At 40.4% G+C, this 22,527-nt stretch overlaps 1 protein-coding gene across 4 annotated transcripts in view; it reads right to left on the reverse strand.

Moving 5' to 3' along the window:
* The window catches only part of EIF2AK4 (eukaryotic translation initiation factor 2 alpha kinase 4), a 102,838-nt gene that overhangs the window by 31,756 nt on the left and 48,555 nt on the right, over window positions 1-22,527 (reverse strand). For all 4 annotated transcript variants that reach the window (XM_047766740.1, XM_047766738.1, XM_047766741.1 and 1 more), the window contains 9 exons: window positions 20,755-21,191; window positions 20,125-20,194; window positions 17,873-17,956; window positions 15,583-15,705; window positions 11,023-11,127; window positions 10,098-10,152; window positions 9,005-9,084; window positions 5,554-5,655; window positions 2,683-2,736 (listed from right to left, as the gene is read on the reverse strand). In XM_047766740.1, coding sequence (XP_047622696.1) covers window positions 2,683-2,736; window positions 5,554-5,655; window positions 9,005-9,084; window positions 10,098-10,152; window positions 11,023-11,127; window positions 15,583-15,705; window positions 17,873-17,956; window positions 20,125-20,194; window positions 20,755-21,191 — 1,110 coding nt within the window. The remainder of the gene's footprint in view (window positions 1-2,682; window positions 2,737-5,553; window positions 5,656-9,004; window positions 9,085-10,097; window positions 10,153-11,022; window positions 11,128-15,582; window positions 15,706-17,872; window positions 17,957-20,124; window positions 20,195-20,754; window positions 21,192-22,527) is intronic.

The following is a 22,527-nucleotide window of genomic DNA, read 5'->3' on the forward strand; positions in this document are numbered from 1 at the left end:
CATTTTAATGGGTATTTCTGAAATCTCTGAATGTGTCGTTTCCCACTCTCCCTCTCCCCGCTGCCCCCCGGTCCCGGCTCCTGCGCACCCTGCAGTTCTGTGGTTGCAGAGCTGTGCGACAGCATAATACGAGTCCACTTGAAAGTGTAGAGGCCCTTTTTATACTTTATTGCCATCAATGACCAAAAACCTCACAACTCAACAACTACATAAAGGCAGAAGTCAGGCCTTCTAAACACTGTATCTAAAATACTATATCAAAGAAGATACAAGAACATAAAACAAGTATTTTTAGAAGCCTAATTTTAGAATAAATTACAATGGGTAGGAGCTGCTGGAATCCTTAAAGCAGTGTAAAACATCTTGTTTTTATTTTTCCTTTTCCATTTACATTATCTGTATTTATAACACTCCCTTGAATTCTCTTATGTTATTCATTTACTATACCTGAAGGTACATTAAATTGGATAGGACCTACAGTACAGCACAGGAAACTATATTCTCTATTACCTTATTAAGTAGGGAACTATTTGAAAGTAACATGAACTTTTGAAGGGTTCCATAATGAATCTATAATTCTTTTGTTTATAATACAGATTCATAAGGAGTTGGAGGAATACCTGAATTTATTTGTATTGAATACTTGGCTACTTGACTTTATTTTTTAGCATGTTTCTGGCATGTGGAAATTCCCAGGCCAGGGATCGAATCTGTGCCCCAGCAGTGACAGGAGCCACAGCAGTGACAACAGCAGGATCCTTAACCTACTGAGCCACCAGGAAACTTCAGAGAATCTCCTTCTCCCCCCCCCCCCCCCCCCCCCCCCGCCCTTTTTTTTTTGTCTTTTCTAGGGCTGAACCCGTGGCATATGGAGTTCCCAGACTAGGGGTCTAATCGGAGCTGTAGCTGCCAGCCTACACCCACAGCCACAGCAATGCCAGATTTGAGCCACATCTGTGACCTATACCACAGCTCATGGCAACGCCGGATCCTCAACCCACTGAGTGAGGCCAGGGATTGAACCTACAACCTCATGGTTCCTAGTCATATTCGTTAACTACTGCGCCATGACCAGAACTCCGAGAATCTCCCTTTTTAGATGAACCTCATTAAGCATTTTCTAATTCTCTATCTTTAAAAACACCCTCCTCCACAATCCCTATCCCTGGTCTCAGGCCAAAGTAAAAACACAGGTAATTATTTTTCACATAAAGAAAGGAATGGATATGATACAACTTTATGAAAACCTGTGTTAAATTCGACTGATTAAAAATGATATCCTATTCAGTAAAATCGTAATACTGTTTAATATCTGTATGTGGCAACATATGTGTTATACTCAATCTATAAGCTTTTCCTGCTTCCTTTCAGATAAAAAGCAACAATGTGATGCAGGAGATAGCAATGGTTGTGGGTTTACAGCCAGTTTTGCACATCCCAATGGCAAATGCTCAAGGCTGCTCAGTGAGTCCTTGTAATAGGAGGATAATCACTGTCATGAGAAATGGTTTGTACAGTTGCTCTCGAGTTTGTAGTTTAAGTTTCTAAGCCACCACAGCTGCCAATGTGTAGAAATACTGCCCTTGCTACAGGGAAAGGCTGTGAAATGAACATTTACACACGACAGCTTAGTTCAAATAAATGATAATAGCTAACAAAAGAAGTAAAAACACAACTCAATATATTTTCTAATGGTTCTTCATGCAGTGATTAGTTGTGGCAGAATGGGTCCCTCTAGCCATAAGAAAATGTCATGTTAAACACTGCTGAATTATAAGGATATTTGCACTAACATAAATAAAGGGTAGTTAATATCTCTATCTTACAGGGGAGGAAAATTAAAGTCTAGAAAAGCTAAGTGACTTGTTAGTCCAGATACCTAACCGATAATCAAGAAATAGCAAATTAATGCAATATTCCAGCTAGCTGTCTGTTTTCAGCGTTAACAACTTAAATAAGGTATTCTGCCTTGATTATAATTGTTAAGAAGTCTGTTTAAGGAATAAACTCTACTTGACAAGAGAATTAACCATGGAAGCCTTCAGCAAGACAAACAGCCCAGCACTAAGAAGAGAGACACACCAGAAGCAGTACAATAACTTCATTAATTAATATTCTTTACTATTAGCTGGATGCCAATATTTATTTTGATATGAGTTACATGCATACATACACAGTCTCGCTCTCTCTCTCTCTCATACACACACACACAGGTATTTACAGTATGGAAGAGAAATTATTTTGCTTTAAATTACTGTAACATCTGACTGTCTAGTCTTCTCCTTTACAATTTGAGTTACTTTAACCCTAAGACAGAACTATAGTTTTAAAATATATTTTCTTTTTGCTTAAAAGTCCTAAGCTTTGTCTAAGACAATGAGCTATAAAAACATTCTCTTTTTTTCCCACTAGCTAAGCCAACAGACCAAACAGCACTTCAAAAGCAGGATGAATCACAAAAAAAAGAACCCTGTAGTCTGTTAATTTTCTAGGCCAACTGTTGGCATTATTACAGTCTATTTCAAGTCTAAATACATTTTAAGTACTCCATCTCTTGATAGTTTTTTCTCCACGTTGTTCCCGTGACTCAAGAATGAGTGGCAGAAGATTACTAATTGAAGAAGAAAAATAGTAATTAAAACCCAAGAGGAGAACACAGAAATTAAAGTATCAGAAAATTACCTGCTTTGTATGCTCTCCATCATCGAAGTCTTCTGGAAACTTAGGCGAAGTCGGCTAAAAAAAAATATTATGTTCAAATCAGCAAGTGCTTGGCAGACTGCCACAGTGAAAGCATTTTATCCACCAGAGGTAAGAAAATCATACAGAGAAATGAAAATTTGCTAGCAAGAGAAGACGGAGGTGAAACCCATCTTGAAACCCGATGTCCATCCTTTCAAGTACATACACATTATCATAATACTAACTTCATCTAAGTGACAGAAAGCATCTCATTGAAGGACAAAGTATTTTAAGATCGAATGGCTTCAGAGAAAGATAAACTAGCTTTATTAAACACAGATGAAAAAAGGGTAAAAATATCAAACCATCAACACAGAATAAGAGAAAAGCAACATGAAAAGCTTCCCCCCTCCAAATTTCTCATCTCTCTGGTAAATAAGACCTCAATCATAACATTAACTTGACAGTTGAGATATTCTTGAAATGAGGGAATAGACATGAATATTAGACTAAAGAAAGGCATTTCACCAAGGACATAATCCTCAAAGAGCATTCCATGTCAAGGCAAGGACATAGTTAGTAATCATTTCATTTACTCTGATGCATGATGACCACAGCTGTCCATGCTGTTCTGGTAGTAAAACCACCGTAACATGAGTCCTTTTTAAGTTGGGCAATGACAGAGGCAAGGATCAATCTCAAGAACACAAATGGAAGTTCCGGAGCCAGGGGTTGAGCCACAGCCACTGTAGAAGCAATGCTGAGTAGTTATGCTGTGAGCCGTATGAGAAGTCCATATCCCATTTCTCCAAGGAAGATATACAGATGGCCAACAAGCACTTGAAAAAATGCTCAATATCACTGATTAATTATTAGAGAAATGCAAATCAAAATTACCATGACATACCACCTCACACCAGTCAGAATGGCCATCATTAATAAGTCCATAAATAACAAATGCTGGAGGGGCTGTGGAGAAAAGGGAACCCTCTTGCACTGTTGGTGGGAATGTAAGCTGGTACAACCACTATGGAGAGCAGTATGGAGGTACCTTAGAAAACTGTACATAGAACTACCATATGGCCTGGCAATCCCACTCTTGGGCATATATCCAGACAAAACTTTCCTTAAAAAAGACACATGCACCCGCATGTTCATTGTAGCCCTATTCACAATAGCCAAGGCATGGAATCAACCCAAATGTCCACTGACAGATGATTGGATTAGGAAGATATGGCATATATACACAATGGAGTACTACTCAACCATAAAAAAGAACAAAATAATGCCATCTGCAGCAAAATGGATGGAACTAGAGACTCTCATCCTGAGTGAGTAAGTCAGAAAAAGACAAATACCATATGATATCACATATCTGGAATCTAATATATGGCACAAAGGAACCTTTCCACAGACAATAAAATCATTGACTTGGAGAACAGACTCATGGTTGCCAAGGGGGAAGGGGAGGGACTGGGAGGGACTGGGAGCTTGGGGTAAATAGATGCAGAATGTTTGGGATGGATTAGCAACGGGATCCTGCTATGTAGCACTGGGAACTATGTCTGGTCACTTATGATGGAACATGTAATGTGAGAAAAAAGAATGTATAGATGTAAGTGTAGTTGTGTCACCATGCTGTATGTTAGAAAAAAATATACTATAAATAAAAGATTTAAAAAAAAAAGAAACACACAAATGAGGATCTCATTGGAAAAAAAATTCAAGTGGCTGATATTTCCTCCAGACCCCATTTCCTTTCTGGTCATGGTCTTTAGGTATTACTACACCAGGTCCATTCAGCCAGAACCTTTAATTTCTAGATCTAAATATCTATTATCTTTATAACCCATTGCCACTGCTATAACTGCATTGCTACTACACAAAATTTTTGAATTCCTCCTTTGTTTTAAACATTTATTTATTTATTTGGCTACGCCCTTGGCATGTGGAAGTTCCTGGGCCAGGGACTGAATCTGCACCACAGCAGTGACCTAAGCCACTGTAGTAACAATGCTGGATCCTTAACCCACTGTGACACAAGGGAACTCCTCCCCTCCTTTGTTTTATTTTTTTTTGTCTTTTTGCCTTTTCTTGGGCTGCTGACACGGCATATGGAGGCTTCCAGGCTAGGGGTCGAATTGGAGCTGTAGCCACCGGCCTACAACAGAGCCACAGCAATGCCAGATCTGAGCTGCATCTGTGACCCACACCACAGCTCACGGCAACGCCGGATCCTTAACCCACTGAGCAAGGGCAGGGATCGAACCTGCAACCCCATGGTTCCCAGTCGGATTTGTTAACCACTGCGCCACTACGGGAACTCACTCCTTTGTTTTAAAAATAAAGTAGATCTCAAAATATTTTTTAAAAGATAACCTAGCAATATCTCCAAGTACGAGTTCAAAAAAATAAATAAAACTGGGAAAAGCTTCCTATCATTATAAGTGTATAAGCAGATTTACATTTACTAGAAATATAGAAAATTACACTAGGACCATCTCTTCTATATTATAAATACTAGAAAAATACCCTGCATCAAATTCTTTTTTTTCTTTTGTCTTTAGGGTCACACCCACGGCATATGGAGGTTCCCAGGTTAGGGGTCTAATTGGAGCTAGAGCTGCCGGCCTATGCCACAGCCATAGCAACGCAGGATCCAAGCCACGTCTGTCACCTACACCACAGCTCGCTCAAAGCAACACCAGATCCTCAACCCACTGAGCGAGGCCAGGGATTGAACACACAGCCCCATGGTTCCTAGTCAGATTCGTTTCCGTTGCACCACGACGGGAACTCCCCTGCATCAAATTCTAATGATGCTAGCATTCAGTTTACTGGAAATTGAGATAATAAACATTTGATACATACATCTCTGAGTTGGTTGAGAACAAAGATCCTTTCTGAGGCTGTGACCATGGGATGATAGGACATCTCGAAGAAGATAATTCCCAGGCTGAAGAGATCCACTTTCTGAGGAGGAAAAAGAATTGTATTTAGAGAGCCCAGAGATGGAACAATGATTCACTAGGGAACTACAGGACAAGCATCGTTTGTTGGGATAAAGTCTGTGTAAGTGAAAAATAATCCATACTAGAAAAACTTTGCCATGTTCTAAAAAAAAGTTTATAGGTATAATGTATAGATGGGAGAGATTTTTATGTTTAGATGATAAAATACTTGGCATGACTTCAACATTTTTCTTAAAAATTAATTGTAACTGGTTTAAGCTATATAAACAGACACAGATAACCACTGGCCAAACACTGAGAATAATCATTAAAGAGCAAGGACAACCAAGATCTATTATGAGAATTTGCATCTTTACTAATCATCTCAAAAAAGAAACAGACCAAAGTTTTCAGCTGAGAGCAAAGGTCGGACACTGACTGCAAAGCCAGTCCAATGAGGACGGAGATATGGCACAGCTGAAAGATCACGTGATGGATTCTAACAAAATACGCAAGTGCAAGTAAAGACGAGAAAGGGCTAGCCAGTGTAGGGTTCCAGGTTGGGAGCTGCCAAGGGAAGAGGACTTCAGAAGGTCATGTGCCTGAGGCAGCTGAGCACAACAGGCTGAGGGGAGCTGCTCGTGGTATACTGCACATGGGCAGAGAAGCCACTTTCCAGAAAAGCTCCTGAATGAATCTGGATGCAAGAATTAGTAAAACTGCCTTTTCCAAGTATCACCAGTGACCTCTGAAGTCTTAAAAACAAACATCCGTTGTGTTATTTCCTACATGCGTTTGCTATAGAAAATGTGGAACATACAGAAAAGCAGCAAAAATAAAATAGCAACCACCCATGATCCCATTGCTTAAGGATATTTACTACTGGTGGCTTAGATATGCCCGTTTTGTGGAGATTTTTTTAATGTCTACACACACACACAAACATACACACAGTATAAAACTAGAACCACACTGTCGTTTGTGTAACTTTTATTCCCCTAATACAGCAAGAATATTTTGAATACTATTGTCATTTTTCTAAAACAGGCCTCTAAAACATGATTTTTTTTTCCTTTGGTCTTTTTAGGGCCGCACCCACAGCATATGGAAGTTCCCAGGCTAGGGGTCTAATTAGAGCTGCAGCTGTCAGTCTACACCACAGCAACAGCAACAAAGGATCCTTAACCCACTGAGTGGGGCCAGAGATTGAACCCATGTCCTCATGGATACTAGTCAGGTTCATTACTGCTGAGCCACAACGGGAACTCCTAAAACATCATTTTCATGACATATAGGAATGCTATTGAATATTCTGTGATAACTCATTTGGGAAAAGAATCTGAAAAAGAATGGATATGTGTATATGTATAACTGCAACTATACTTCTATAAAACTTAAAAAAATAAAAAAACTTCTAGTATTATTAAAAAGTAAATAAAAATAAAATGCTGTTGCCATATGGTATTCAGTTGCATGCAAGTCCCATAATTTATTTAACTAGTTCCCTAGTTTTAAACATTTGTTATTTTCCACTAGTATAAATAATGCTGTGACAAACCCTGTTCATACCAATCTTTTTAGACAGCCCTGGTTTTCTTTGGATACTTTTCAAAAGGTGGAACTGCTGGGCCAAAGGGTAGGGCCCTTTTAAGGATTTCATTTACACTCTTTCAAACTGAACTCACAAAGGTGACAAAAAAAAAAAGGCATTCCCGTTGTGGCTCAGTGGTAACAAACCCAACTAGTATCCATGAGGATAGGGGTTTGATCCCTGGCCTCGCTGAGTGGGTTATGGATCTGGTGTTGCCATGAGCTGTGGTGTAGGCTGGCAGCTGCAGCTCTGGTGTTACCAAAAAAAAAAAAAAAAAGAAAAGAAAAAGAAATAAAAGAAAAAAAAAAAGATAGGTGACAATGAAGGTGCCCTGCCTCCCTTGGGACGGGCATGTCCATCATCACAGGTCCTCACCCTCCCTAGGTATTTGCAAGTCTGCTTCAACTCTGTCACTGCTCAGCGCTCCCTGTTACAACCAAAACCCAGGCATGAGTTTCCATTGCAAGCCTGAAGATATGCTTTGACATGAACTGCCTGCCTCATGTACTTTAAACATTTAGCACTATTCTCTTGCCCTAAGTGATCTCATCCAGTCTTATGGCTTTAAATGCCATCTCTGTGCTGGGACTCTCAAATTTATGCTTTTGACTCCAACCTTTCTCCTGAACTCAAGTCATGAGTTTCTAACAGCTGACTGGACATCTCTAGTCAGGCTTCTCTCAGGCATTTCAAACCTAACATGCCCCCAGTGGAATTTTCCTGCTATCTTCTCCTCTCCCTCTCCTCTCTGCCTCGGGTTTCCTCAGCTCAGTCAACTACCCTTCCCCCAGCTGCTCCAGGAAGACACCTGAGCACTGTCCCATTTTCCTTCCTTTTCCTCACCTGACATCCACTCCATTAGGAAAAGCTGTCAATTCCCCTCCAGAATGTATCTCATACCACACACTTCTCCCCATCTCTACTGCCGCCACTGGCTCTAGATAGCAACTGCCCTACTTGGACTGCTGCAAAGCCTCCAGCAACAGCTAGTGGACTCTCTTGCTCAAGATCCTTTAGTGGCTGCCTGTGCACACTCCCTCCATAGCTTAGCTGGCCCCACATCATCTGACCCTAGCCTTCTCTCCAGCTCTGCTTCATGCCTCTTGCTCCAGAGCTCACCGCGCTGAACGAGACCTTTCTGACTGTCCTAAGTGTGCCATGCTAGCTCTCGCCCAGAGTCTTCCCTTTCTGTGTACATTTCCTCTGCTCACCCCTCTTCTCTCCCAGGCAGACTTCAGCCCCCAACTTCATGTGGCTTGTCCCGCTTCTCCTCCTTTATCCTAAAAGCCATCCCCTTAGGGAGGCTTTCTCTAGTCAATCTATTGAAAGATGATGTCCCTTACTGTTCTCTGGTAACTGGACACCATTTCTTTTACTTTTACTTCTTATCACAATTTGTGATCAAAAATAAATTTTTTAACTTGTTTTTTGTCTGTTTAATCCACCAATGGACAAGCTCCCCGAGGGCTGGAATAAGTTGTCTTACTACTTGACTGCCTCGTTTCCTGTGTTCCTGGGGGCTGGCCCCGGGCCACTTAGTTCAAACCTTCTTCCCATGGATGGAGGGACCGTAGGCTCCTTGGCAGCAAGAGTGCCAGCTTCAGTCAATGTCCCTGGGCATGTGTCCTATTTAGAGTGGTCACTCAGTATACTTCTGGATATATAATGAATGCTCCTGACTATTTCAGCTGGTAGCTAAACCCCAAATGCTGTGATCTTGATAGTCCTGCTACTATCTCTCTCGAGACCTTTCGTTCTTCCCCCAAAGCTACTGCTTTACCTGGTTGTATGCAGATTTGGTGCTTCCTTGGACTTCTGGGCTTACGTATAAAGCAGTGCCAACCATTCCGGTTAAATGACCTGCATGGGAGAAGGCAGAGGGAAGGCTTTCCAACAACATGACTTTGAGACAAGGCAAAAGCTTATTAAAAAAAAAAGTTTCTTAAGAGTGAGATATGATCTGTTAATTGTTCACACTCTTCAAAGGAAGAAGCAGCATGCATTTCACCAAGTTTCTAACCCGCAATCACGGATGGTCACACACTTCTTTCCATACAGGATGGCTCTGCTGTTCTGAAGGGGCAGTGCCAGGCAGGGAGACCCCAGATGGCTCCCCATGAGGTAACCTCCCATGGTCATGAGGTAACCTTCCATTACTACCTGGGCCCAAGTATAACTGCCTACTCATAGCAGCGAATTATTCGCATTGAAGCTCTAATTTCTTAGAATCTTGAACAACAATCAAAATAGTGAAGAAGGAAAAAAATTAAGCCATTTTCAGAGCTCCTGCTGTGGTGCAATGGGATCAGAAGCATCTTGGGAGCACTGGGACGTGGGTTTGATCCCTGGCATGGCACAGTGGGTCAGGGATCCAGTGTTGCTGCAGCTGCAGCTTAGGGCATGAGTGCGGCTTGGATCTGATCCCTGGCCCAGGAACTCCATTTGCTATGGGGTGGCCAAAAATGAAAACAAAAATACAAAAGCCATTTTCATAATTTTGTTAGTTTAATGAATAATTATAATTTGCTATAGAATAAAATCTTTACAAATGAAGAACAGGTTTTAGATTGAGAAATTTCTACTGTATTGTATATTTAAAATTTTCACAAGAGAGTAGATCTTATGTTAACTATTCTTATCACAAAATTAATAATAATAATAATAATAAATAGGAGGGCAGGAAGAAACTTTTGGAGGTGATAGCTATGTTTATGGCATAGCTTGTGGTGATGCTTTCTTAGGTATATATGTACCTCTAAACCCCTGTTACATATATACAGTTTCAGTTATATGTTAAAAAAAGATGAAAGAGAAAAAAAGAAATTTTGTGGACTGCTAACACACTAAATAAAAATACAATCTGCTGGATTTACCTGAAGGGTCTGATTTCATCAAATGATCTGATGTATCATCTTGTTTGCCATCAGCCTAAAATGACAAATAAGCCAAATATCAAATTAAAATGTTATATTATTACCCAGGAATGGATCATCATTTCTCAATGAAGACTGAAAAATATTACACAGAAACAGAATTACTATAAACACGCCTTTTTGAGCTTTAAATGTTTTTAGTTTCGTTAGCCCACTCACACGGGGCTCACTAAAAATCTAAAGAGATGAAGGAGAAAGGCAATTCACTGCAGAACTCTTTCGTGGCAGAACCTCCCCAAAAGCTTACAGAAACTCTTTTCATACTGCAAATGCCAAAACAACCTATTTTCTAGGAAGAACATGGGTATATTAACAACAAACTCACTTTCTAACTTCCCCATTGCTGCTATTATTTTGTCTGGGCCAATCTTTACTCTTCTTTCCTAGAGGCTGGTCAACCTAATTGATTCCATCATCACCACCAACACCTCTTAGGGAGCCTCAGTTCCCCCATTACAGCAGGGCTGGCTCAGTCTCACGCGTTACCCTAAATCTCTTATTTTTCTGACGTCACTCCACAGATTCTTATTTCAATGAATGGGAATCAATAACAACATCAATAACAACAGTTCTAACATTCTTATAGCCAGACACTGTGCTATAAGTGTCATTAATTGACATATAATGTCAATTGTTTCATGACCTAAATACCATCCACAAAGTAATAATTTTGTGTCTCTCAAGTGGAACGCACTCATGAAAATGTATTCACAATTTCAAAGCCTCAAAGATCATTTGCAATCATCCCTTTAGACCTGTATACTTTCCTGGGGATTTCACAGCAGAGTTCAGTGAACTCAGTCCTAAGAGCATTAGGATAATCAAAGCACCTGGATCCGTTTTCAGTAATTTAAAAAATACTCACAGCAAAGGCTAGATGGTCTGTTGCCAAACCAAAATCACCTATTTTTACGTGGTCATCAGAATCCAAAAAAATGTTGACAGGCTTCAAATCTCGGTGAATCATTCCCTAATGGAACAGAGCAAAGAAATCAACAATTGTTTGCTAAGCATAATTTCTATCATACCTGTTTCCTAATTTGAAAGGTCAACCTGGTGATGCAAATTGGATGAGGTCTTCTCCTGCAGACCTCCCTAGTCCAGACTGTCCAGCCTCTGCAATGTCTCCCCACCTGTCCGGCCAACGACCTTGCCACCATCTCACAGTCTACCTGCTTGTGGTCCTGATCAGGTCCAATGCAAATGGTTCCCTCTGACCCCAATGTTCATTGCAGCACTATTTATAAGAGTCAAGACATGGAAGCAACCTAAAGGTTTATCACCAGAGGAATAGATAAAGAAGATGTACATACACACAATGGGATATTACTCATCCATAAAAAAGAATGAAATAATGCCATTTGCAGCAACATGGATGGACCTAGAGATTATCATACTAAGCAAGTAAGTCAAAGACAAATATCATATGATATCACTTATATGTTGAATCTAATTTTTAAAATGACACAAAAGAACTTATTCACAAAATAGAAACAAATTCATAGATTTTGAAAACAAACTTATGGTTACCAAAGGGGAAACATGGGGAAGAGGGATCATATGAAGTTTGGGATTAATATACATACACAACTATATACAATTAGCTAACTAACTACATACCACAGGGAACTCTACTCAATATTCTGGAATAACCTATATGAGAAAAGAATCTGAAAAAGAATGAATATATGTATAACTGAATCACTGTGCTGTGTACCTGAAACTAACACAACAGTGTAAAGCAACTATATGCCAATAGAATTAAAAACAAAAACAAAGCCTCCAGCAAACCCCACGAATGGTTCTCTGTCATCCCAGGGCCCCCTCCACCAGGTTCACAATGCTCTCTCTCTGCTGTATCACAAAACCTTGCTTGGGTCAGGGGGACACACACGACTTTCATTTCTTCCTCTATTCCTTTCTTCATGCTCTTTGCCCTGCCCAGGCTCTTCTCCACTCATTGGAACTGTACCAATATTTACAAGCGCCAATTTATTCCTGAAGACTTTCACATTAATTCTAATAATTCAACTTTGCAGTCCCAGCTCCGTGAAGGGCTCTGTGATTATTTGTTACATGAGCACTGCTTTCACCTCTACTTAATGGCATCCTCATAATGCTGGCTGTTTCAGGTACTTTAATATAGGAAATAGTTAAATGTGACAAAAACACTTCATGGTGTGACCTCTTTTACCATTACATGAAGGTAAGTTTTGGCTTTCTAAAACACAGTAAGTCAATGTGGTGTTATGATGTTGATTGATTTGCATATGTTGAACCATCCTTGTGCACCTGGGATGAATCCCACCATGTCGTGGTGTTCAATCTTTTTTATATGTCATTGTATTCGGTTGGCTAAAATTTTGTTGAGAATTTTTGCATCTATATTCATCAAAGATATTGGCCTATAGTTTTCTTTTTTGGTGGTATCTTCGTCTGGTTTTGGAATTAGGGTGATGGTGGCATCATAGAATGTCTTTGGGAGTGTTCCTTCTTCAACCTTTTGAAAAAGTTTAAGGAGGATGGGTATAAGTTCCTCTTTGTATGTCTTGTAGAATTCACCTGTAAAGCCATCTGGTCTCGGACTCTTATTTGTAAGGAGTGTTTTTATGACACATTCAATTTCATTTCTAGTGATCGGTCTGTACAGTTGGTCTATTTCTTCTTGATTCAGTTTTGGCAGGCTGTAAGTCTCTAGAAAGTTGTCCATTTCTTCTAGGTTGTCAAATTTGTTGGCATACAATTGTTCATAGTCTTATCTCATGGCTTTTTGTATTTCTGTCGTATCAGTTGTGACTTCTTCCTTTTCATTTCTTATTTTATTTATTTGGGTTTTTTTCTCTGCTCTTCTTTGTGAGTTTAGCCAGAGGTTTGTCAATTTTGTTTACCTTTTCAAAGAACCAGCTCTTGGTTTTATCAATTTTTTTCTATTGTTTTTTGAATCTCCATTTTATTGATTTCCTCTGTGATCTTTATGATTTCCTTCCTTCTGTTGACTTTAGGTTTTGCTTAAAAAAAGACACATGCACCCACATGTTCATTGTAGCACTATTCACAATAGCCAAGGCATGGAAACAACCCAAATGTCCATTGACAGATGATTGGATTAGGAAGATGTGGTAATATATACACAATGGAATACTACTTACACATTAAAAAAGAACAAAATAATGCCATTTGCAGCAACATGGATGGAACTAGAGATTCTCATACTGAGTGATGTCACAAAGAGAAAGACAAACACCATATGATATCACTTATATGTGGAATCTAATATACAGCACAAAGGAAACTTTCAGCAGAAAAGAAAATCATGGACTTGGAGAATAGACTTATGGTTGCCAAGGGGGAGGGGGAGGGAGTGGGATGGACTGGGAACTTGGGGTTGATAGATGTAAACTATTGCTTTTGGAATGGATTAGCAATGAGATCCTGCTGTGTAGCACTAGGAACTATGTCTAGTTACTTATCATGGAGCATGATAATGTGAGAAAAAAGAATGTATACATGTATGTATAACTGGGTAAACATGCTGTACAGTAGAAAAAAATTGTATTGGGGAAATAACAAAAAAAAATTAAAAAAAAAGCAAAAAACAGTAAGTCACTCTCAAGTATGGGGTTTATCATTTGCTTGTGCCTTTCTATATTTTTAGGTGTGGCACACTGTTGAACACTCAGAAAATAGTTAGCAGCTACTGAGTAGATTAGAGGATGAGGAAGAGAGCATGGGGAAGCACGGGTCAAGGACCCCAGGATGCTAGCACAGTGATAGTTTTTTTTGTTTGTTTGTTTGTTTGTTTTTATTGGTCTATTTTGGGCCGCACCTGTGGCATGTAGAGGTTTCCAGGTTAGGGGTTGAATTGGAGCTCTAGCCGCTGGCCTAGGCCATAGCCACAGTAATTCAGGATCTGAGCTGTGTCTGCAACCTACACCACAGCTCATGGCAATGCCAGATCCTTAACCCACTGAGCAAGGCCAGGGATCAAATTGGTGTCCTCATGGATACTAGTTGGATTCATTAACTGCTGAGCCACGATGGGAACTCCCACAATGATAGATTCTAATGGCCTTCATTAGAGGTCATTTTTATGTCCAACTTTGCAAATTCCACTTCCACCAACTCATTTATAAACTAGATGTCTGTAAATTATAGATCCTGGCTTTTTAGTATAAATACGGTTCCGTATAAACATTTTAAGGTTAAAAAAACTGAGGCAGAGGGAAAAAAACATATCCACACTGACTAATGTATTTGACAATCCTGTTTCTAAAATGGAAGTAGCATTTCATCCTGAAGCTAGGTCCCTTAGCATTTACCTTGTAATGACAATTTCTAGCTGTAAAATGACATTTCGTATGTGTGGCAACCTATGTTATGTCTCGTCTCTATCCTTGCTAGATGACCTTCTGGTTCTTCCGTGTTCCTAGGAAAGGCAGCACTAAGTTGGTTAAAATCAAATAACTAGGCATGTATTAATCACACTCTCACTTTATCTAAACCACTCAAGGAGTCATCCACATTCCACACAAAGTTCAATTATTTCCACCTAACCCAGAGGTTGGCAAATTTTTTCTGTAAAAAGTTACAGCCAGTAAATTTCTTAGGCTTTATGGGCCACACAGGCTCTGTCATGACTACTCAACTCTACAGAGGCAGCATAAGAACAAAATTTATGACAAAAAAAGTCAAATATTGTGAGATTTGAGAAACATGGGCAAAACATGAACTGGCATGGCCCTGTTCCAAAACAACTTTAGGGACACACATTTGAATTTCAAAGAATCTTCAGGTGGCGTGAAGTATTCTTCTTTTGACTTTTTACAACTGTTTAAAAATGTAAAAGCCACGCTTAGCTCCCAGGCTGAATAAAAGCAGGTAGGAAGCTGAGATCTGACCCATGTGTGGGCCATAGTTTACTGACTCCTCTTTTATCCTTCAGTGTTTTCTTTGAACTTTAAAGCTTTATATTATTTTCTTGCCCCCCTCCTTTTTTCTTTCTTTTTTTTTTTTGTCTTTTTATGGCAGCACCCTTGGCATTTGGAAGTTCCCAGGCTAGGGGTCGAATCAGAGCTGTAGCTGCCAGCCTACGCCACAGCCACAGCAAGTCCAGGTCTGAGCTGCATCTGCAAACTACACCACAGCTCATGGCAATGCCAGATCCTTAACCCAATGAGCAAGGCCAGGGATCAAACCAGTGTCCTCATGGATCCTACTTGGGTTCACTACCACTGAGCCACAACAGAAACTCCCATATTTTCTTGCCTTCTGAGATGTTGTTCTACTTCTATAAAAATAGATTATTTCAACATACCTATCATCTTCTCCCTATTTCAGTGTTTCTCAGATCTCACCATATTTGACTTTTTTGTCATAAGTTTTATCTAAACCTAACTCTTTATATGTAAAATGTTGCTAAGTTTACTTTCTCATGGATATAAGCCAGTCCATCCAGAATCTCTCGGAGAAGCCTCCAGAGCCTGACGGTGTCTCGATACAGTCCCTGGTCAATGGTGTCACGTAAGGTACTCTTTTCACAGTATTCCATCTAGGGACAAGAACAAACCAGGCAGGATTTGATTATCCAGAGTTTCAGTGAAGGAGGACTACCACCATTAAAGCGATCCTCCATTTTTTTAAGACATGTACCACAATTTTAAATACTTGTGGGAAAGGCTTATTTATTGATTTTTTAATGAAAGAAAGAAACCAAGAGTATTTCAAAAAACTGGGGGGAAATAGACATAATCTCAGTGAGCGAACAAAACCATTTTTATTTTTCATATTATTATTCATTAAAAAAATAAGACTTTAAAATCCTTGTGACTTAATGTGAAAAAATTAAACATTAAGTAGTAAAATGTTATTTATTGTTTTTACAAGATTGTTTCCAAACTCAAATTTCCGGGAAGGGCTAATTAATAATCTAATGATATCACTAGCCCTTCTCATTTGTACATTAAATTAATGACAATGACCTTCAAGTCTAGAGCAAAACATAGTAAATAACGAAACGTTCAGGAAAGGGCTTGAGCTCATTCTTCTTAAGCGTACTGATCTATCAGAAAATAATGCAATATCATTTTAATCAAGTAGCATTTGATTTATGAAACGAACCTATACATTTCAAACCAGTGCCAGTATTGAGATTTCTCCTGAAGAAGGATTTTATTGGCTTTAAAAAGAGGATTATGTCTTTTTATTATTATTATTTTTTTGCTTTTTAGGGCCGTACCTGTGGCATATGGAAGTTCCCAGGCTAGGGGTCAAATCGGAGCTGCCACTGCCAGCCTTCGCCACAGCCACAGTAATGTGGGATCTGGAGCTGAGTCTATGGCCTACACTATAGCTCATGGCAACACTGGATCCTTAACCTACTGAGCAAGGCCAGGGATCGAACTCATATCCTCATGGATACCAATTGGATTCATTTCCCGTGGGTCATGACAGGAACTCCAGGAATATGTGTTTTTAAATGAGAGAAATAGCCTCTCATGCTCATAATAACCATCTACAAACTCTGACTCATTTTCCAGGCCTCGAGAGGGCCTCTGACTCTCACACTGACCCTACCTCACCTCCAGTATGTACTTCTGTCTCACTAAAATTGTTCAGAAATTAACTCACATGATACTTAACAGTTTTAGGGACAAATGCCTTATGGTGTGTGTGAGTGGTTTATTTAGGGAAAACCTAAAGCCAGCTCCACCCTCAGGAAAGCAATCACCTGACCAGCCTCTTCTGAACCACTGTACTTGTCTGAGTGTTCCTTCTTGGGCAGAGTGCTGGATCTCACATTTAAAGACCTGCCTCCTTGCAGATGTGACTAAAAATACTGATAAGGACCCACAGTCTTGTTCATTTGGGCCAGAGGCAGGCTTTCCTCTTTGGTCTGGCTGTTACTCTGCTGGCAGAGCTCCCCACTGTCCCGAATGTGTCCCTTGGAGTGTGGGCGGGCCAAAGCCTATAAGCTTCCCTTTAGCGATGCCCCTTTGGAACTGGTTTGCCTATGGCTCCTGTCCCTCAGGGGATCCAGAACAAGCCGCTCTCCTAAAGCCAGGTTGGTGTTTCTTTTGTACCCATGAGGATGTGTGCCTCAGACCTTATTTGCCCAGATTTAACTTGTTAGACAAAGTGGAGTTTCTGTACACACATGGTCTGGGGCTTATGGAACTCAGGAACAGCTGTAATTACTTCACACACGTTCTTTCTTTCTTTGGCCAACCCAGAGCATGCAGAAGTTTCCAGACCAGGGATTGAACCTTCGCCTCAGCAGGGACCAGAGCCATAGCAGTGACAATACCAGATCCTTAACCTGCTAAGCCACCAGGGAACTCCCACAAACATTACTTCTTTTATCCTTCATAAATCATTGAGGTAATTGCTTTTGTTTCATTTACAACTGTGGAACCTGGGACACAGAATGCTGAAGAACCCTGCCTGAGCTCTCATAGCTGTGTGGATACCAGATGTGAACTTACCCAGCCTATGTTAGCCTGGTTCCCATAACCAATGCCCTATGGCATCTCCTGATATGGCACAGGAGTTTAAGGCTGGGAGAAAGGGCCTCCATGCTACAATCCTCTCTGGACAATTACTCTTAGCAGGGCTGGTGAGCCCTCTTCTGCCTGCTTTCTTGCTCTCACCTCCCTAAACCTCCCCACCAGCAACTACTGGCAGCTGCCATGCCACTGAGCTGCATGCTGGGGCCTCACCTGGATATAGAGGTAGTGCACGGCCTCAGTGGTTGCCGGTGGCTCACTTTCATGGCAACTGTTCTCTCCATTGCAGTCTTCATCCTAAACCAAGAGGAGCACATGAGAACTCACAATGGGGCTGAAATGAAACCACATCACCACCATCATCAAGTCATTTGTGCCCACCCCATCACACACATGACTATCCTGCTGCCTCAGAGGGGGGGTCAATGAGCAGAACACTGACAGTGTTTAAAAGGCAATTTTGCTAATACCAGGATTTACTGTATAGTTGCAAGTCTGTTCTGGTATAGAACAATGATGGGGTAAATAGGAAACAGGTAGGTATTCAAGTCAATTCCTTCTTACCACTGATATCTTTCTATGGCTAAGAAGGGTAGAATGGATGCAGACTAATATTTTAAGACTTAAATTTTATCGGAATGCCTTTCTTTGATGATAGGCTTACTTTGGAAATAAAAGATGAGAAATCCGTCTTGAGCTAAAACAATTTAAATGTAATCATATTACATGTAAAGGCCACCTTGCCTTTTGAAGGTGGCATTGAAAACCAACCAACAAGCTGCCACTTAGGGTGACCAGGCTCCTAGGCTACTTTTCCGTATGGTTAGTCTGTGTGTCCCCTGCAGCTATTTTTTTTTTTTTTTAAACTCATGTCCCCTGAAAAAAAAAAAAAAAAAAAAAGGGAGTTCCCATTGTGGTGCAGTGGAAACAAATCTGACTAGCATCAATAAGGACTCAGGTTCAACCCCTGGCCTTACTCAATGGGTTAAGGATCTGGTATTGCCGTGAACTGTGGTATAGGTCGCAGACGTGGCTCGGATCTTGTGTTGCTGTGGCTGTGGCATAGGCTGGCAGTGGCAGCTCTGATTCAACCCCTAGCCTGGGAATCTCCATGTGCTGTAGGTGCAGCCCTAAAAAGACTAGACATTTAAATATTGCCTCCTACCCAAAAGTATGGAAAAAGCATTAGGTAGCATTTAACTGTTCCTGATTTGCATTTTTCTGGTGTGGAAACGTTTTCCAGTACTTTTTCTTCATTGAAGAAAAAAAAAACCTTCTGCTCTGGAACAGTCAGGTTCTACTCTCGAATCATTTATTTATTCTGGGGACTATCTGTAGAAGATTGTTAATCTCTTAGAGGCTTCTACCCATCAATTAGAATACCCATGGGATAGTTCCCTTAATCAAGCAAAACCAGAATTGTAAATTTGGTGCCCCCATAATAATTAAATGCAAAACTAATGCTAAAACCGAAGGAGTAGTTTAGATTATTTATGCTATTATTCCTTAAACTTCCTCAGGGGCTTAAGGGGATTTTAATAGAAAACGGAAGTACTTTAAAAAATGCTGGCTAATGCATTCAAGCCTCATTCAAACCAATTTAACTGCTTCTCTAAGAGGACCTATGTGTAGACTTTTCTTTATCTACTGTGAATGCATCCTTATAACTGCTTGTAATTACATATTTACTCCTGGTAATAAACGCATTGCATCCAATCCCTGGTTGCAGCAAGTTTCTCTATAGCAACAACTGATAGCCGTGGAAGTTAACACAAAAGCTTCACCCTGAACTCCATGCATCAGCACTGAGGGGCTCTGCTGCCCTGGGTGGAGGAAGATTGAGAAGTGAGTGGGGTCCAAGGCCTAGAGCAGTGTTTTTCAAATCTTTCAGACCACCAGGTATTTTACATCACAGAGTTAACCTGTAATACTGAGATGTATTTGGTATTCTACACTTCTCTCTACAGCATTAAAAATAAAATAAAGCTGGCTGTAACCCTCAAAACATTTCAAAACCCATTACAGGATCATGACCCACAGTATTAAATGCTGTTCTGGAGGACAGTTTATGAGAGCAAGTAATCAAGATTAACTGATTTGAGAGAGACCCACAGAACTCCATAATCAGGCTGTCTATTTAACTAATTTCCATTATCCTCATCCCCGACCACACAATGTTTCCCCAAATCCTCCAGAAAATGGTTTCACCAAAAGCAAAACAAAGAAACCCCCAGCATGTCAATTTATCCATCTCTTCTAAAAGCATAATTTATTATGTGGATAAATTAAGACCTATTGGTAAACATATGAGTAGCATATTTTAAATGTTTTAAAATTGATAGTTCCTATATTTGCATAAAAGATGAAGGCTTTACTATTTTACCTGAAGCTTATAACATTAAACATTTGTTTATGTACCCACCCCATGATAAATAAAATAGCGTAATTTCTATTTATATATTTACCTGATTCTGACTTTTACTGTTCTCATCGTCATTGTCAAAGATGATGTCACTGTCAGAATCTGAAGCAGGTCTTAAAAAGAGAAATAGAGAAAGACTAAAGAAATCAAATTCCCTGTTATACTTCAATAGCTAAGAGTTATGATAAACTGTATCCAGTTGGATACAATGAAATAAAACCATGAAAGTAAATGACCTGGGTGGATTCTGAGCTGCATTAAACTTTTAAGATCATAATTATTGGTGTGGTAACCCTTTTTAGAACTGCAGTAGGCCTTATGTGAAGACTCCAAATTAGGACCTGTATGTTCCATGGAACTGGAAGCCTTTATCTAAAAAGAACACTCTTTGAGAAATCTTAATAGATGTTTTAAGATGGAGGGACTGGAAGAAATTTCTATTTTTCCTTTTTCCAGGGCTTGGATTTTGGAGATCTCTTTAGATTTGGGTGGGTGTGTGTGTGGGTGTGTGAGAGAGAGAGAAAAACCTCTGGACTGAATTTGGTTATTCTCTAAAAATTAGTTCTATATCCATATATTTCAACATGGTCTGCCAGACTGTATTTGTAACTGACTCCCGCTTCCCTGGTGAGGTCTCAAGGGGGACCAGACTTAAGGGCACGGAAGCTCTTACAGGAAGGACTGTGAAAAGACGCCCTCATGCTCCTCCTCGTCATCGTCCTCATCGCTGCTGGAGCCCGGGCCAGAGGCAGGGAAGCGGGCGCTGGCGGAGCGCTCGCCCGACGTGCTCCACTCCACCGAGCTGCTAAGGATGGGCGGCGGTGCCGCCGCCTCCACACTACCCAGGCCGTCTGTGTCGTTGGTGCCTGCCAGCGGCTGGGGCAAGGCTCGTTCGTCCCGGGCCTGGGGCCCCGCGTCCGGGGGCGGCGTCGCAGGTCCCACCGGCCGCTCATGCCTCTCTATCCAGGCATTGTAGTAGCGCACGATGTTCTCATGGTGCAGGCGCGACAGCAGCGTCACCTCGCCCTTGATCCTGCGGAAGTGCCTGCTGGCCGGGTTGATGGGGATGCGCTTCACTGCGTAGCAGCAGCCGTCCAGCTTGTTCTGCACCTGTGGAGTGGGAAGGTAGAGGAGCCGGTAGGTCAGCCACTCTGAAACCCCTCGCAGATTGGCATTCACACTGGGTCATCTGTCCCCTCCCAAGGGGAACCCAGAGTTGTGAGTCACCATGTCTGCAGCTCTTAAGCTTGAAGGAAGTCTTGACTGCCAAAAACTGAGAAAACATCTCATCCCAAACTAGAATGTACTCAGCTTGCTAAAAGACTCTGGAGGTGGGGATGGGGGGAAATAATCTCCATTTTAATCATTCATTTTATTGACATTTACATCCTTGCTTTTCCAATATCACATCTGCTATCTAAATTTCCAATTAAACCTCGTCGCCTTTTCAACCTTGTTTTAAAAAAATTTATTTTCTAAACTCAGTGTAAAGTTTTAGAAGATGATTTTAGTTTCTCTCCAAATTTTTTTTACACTTAAAGTCACTAAAACACAAACTCAACTCCAACAGTTTTAAAGACCTGTGTGCGAATTCTAATTCTCAACTTATTAGAGCTTGAGCAAATGACTTAATTTCCTTGAAACTCAGTTTTTAAATCTATGAAATGGCATTTTGCCACTTCCCTTACCTCAAAGGTGACTGTGAGACTAAATGAAATGATGTGAGTAAAGTACCTGTGTCAAAGCCTCACAGAGACTGGTGCTTAGTAAATAAAAGCAAATGGCATTAACACAATGATTGCCCACTGATTTTGTTACTAGGACCGAAGAATTACAACTGAGGTCATGTAAGGAAACCAGAATAATACAATTAAGAATAAAAGAAAAACACAAGAAAAATTCAAGAAAATGTTTCAAAGGCAAATCTCCATAGCCTACATAGAGGCATCCATAGAGGCAGTTTCACTATACAACTGGGTTGCCCAAAGTATTTTTTATACAATTTTGTTAACATTCTAGTCCCAACCATGCAGGTCAATTGAAGTGATGAAAACCAACAACCTGACCATTACCAGAGGGAGAAACTAGTTGGTTACAAAAGACAAAATAGAGCATCAAGAGGCTTTACTTTCTATACCCAAAACTACTCTTAGGAATGAGAAAGGAATACTATAAAATTGAGTTTCAGAGTATCTTTCTTAGATAGTGGTGAGAAACATGTTTTTGAGTAAAACAGGTGTTGGTCTGAATGCTGGTTGAAATCTCTTAGTTGATGTATGTAACCTCAGGAAAATGATGTAACTTCTGAGCCTCAGTTCCCTCATCTAGAAAATGGGGGTAATTATGAACCTATTTTATAAGAATGTCATGAGATTAAAAGACAAGGTGTGAACCACCTGGCACGCAGCCTCAACTAGGAAATGTGCTCCCCCCAAAATGACCGCAC

Source organism: Phacochoerus africanus, chromosome 2, assembly GCF_016906955.1.
Source record: "Phacochoerus africanus isolate WHEZ1 chromosome 2, ROS_Pafr_v1, whole genome shotgun sequence".
Classification (NCBI taxonomy): Eukaryota; Metazoa; Chordata; class Mammalia; order Artiodactyla; family Suidae; genus Phacochoerus; species Phacochoerus africanus.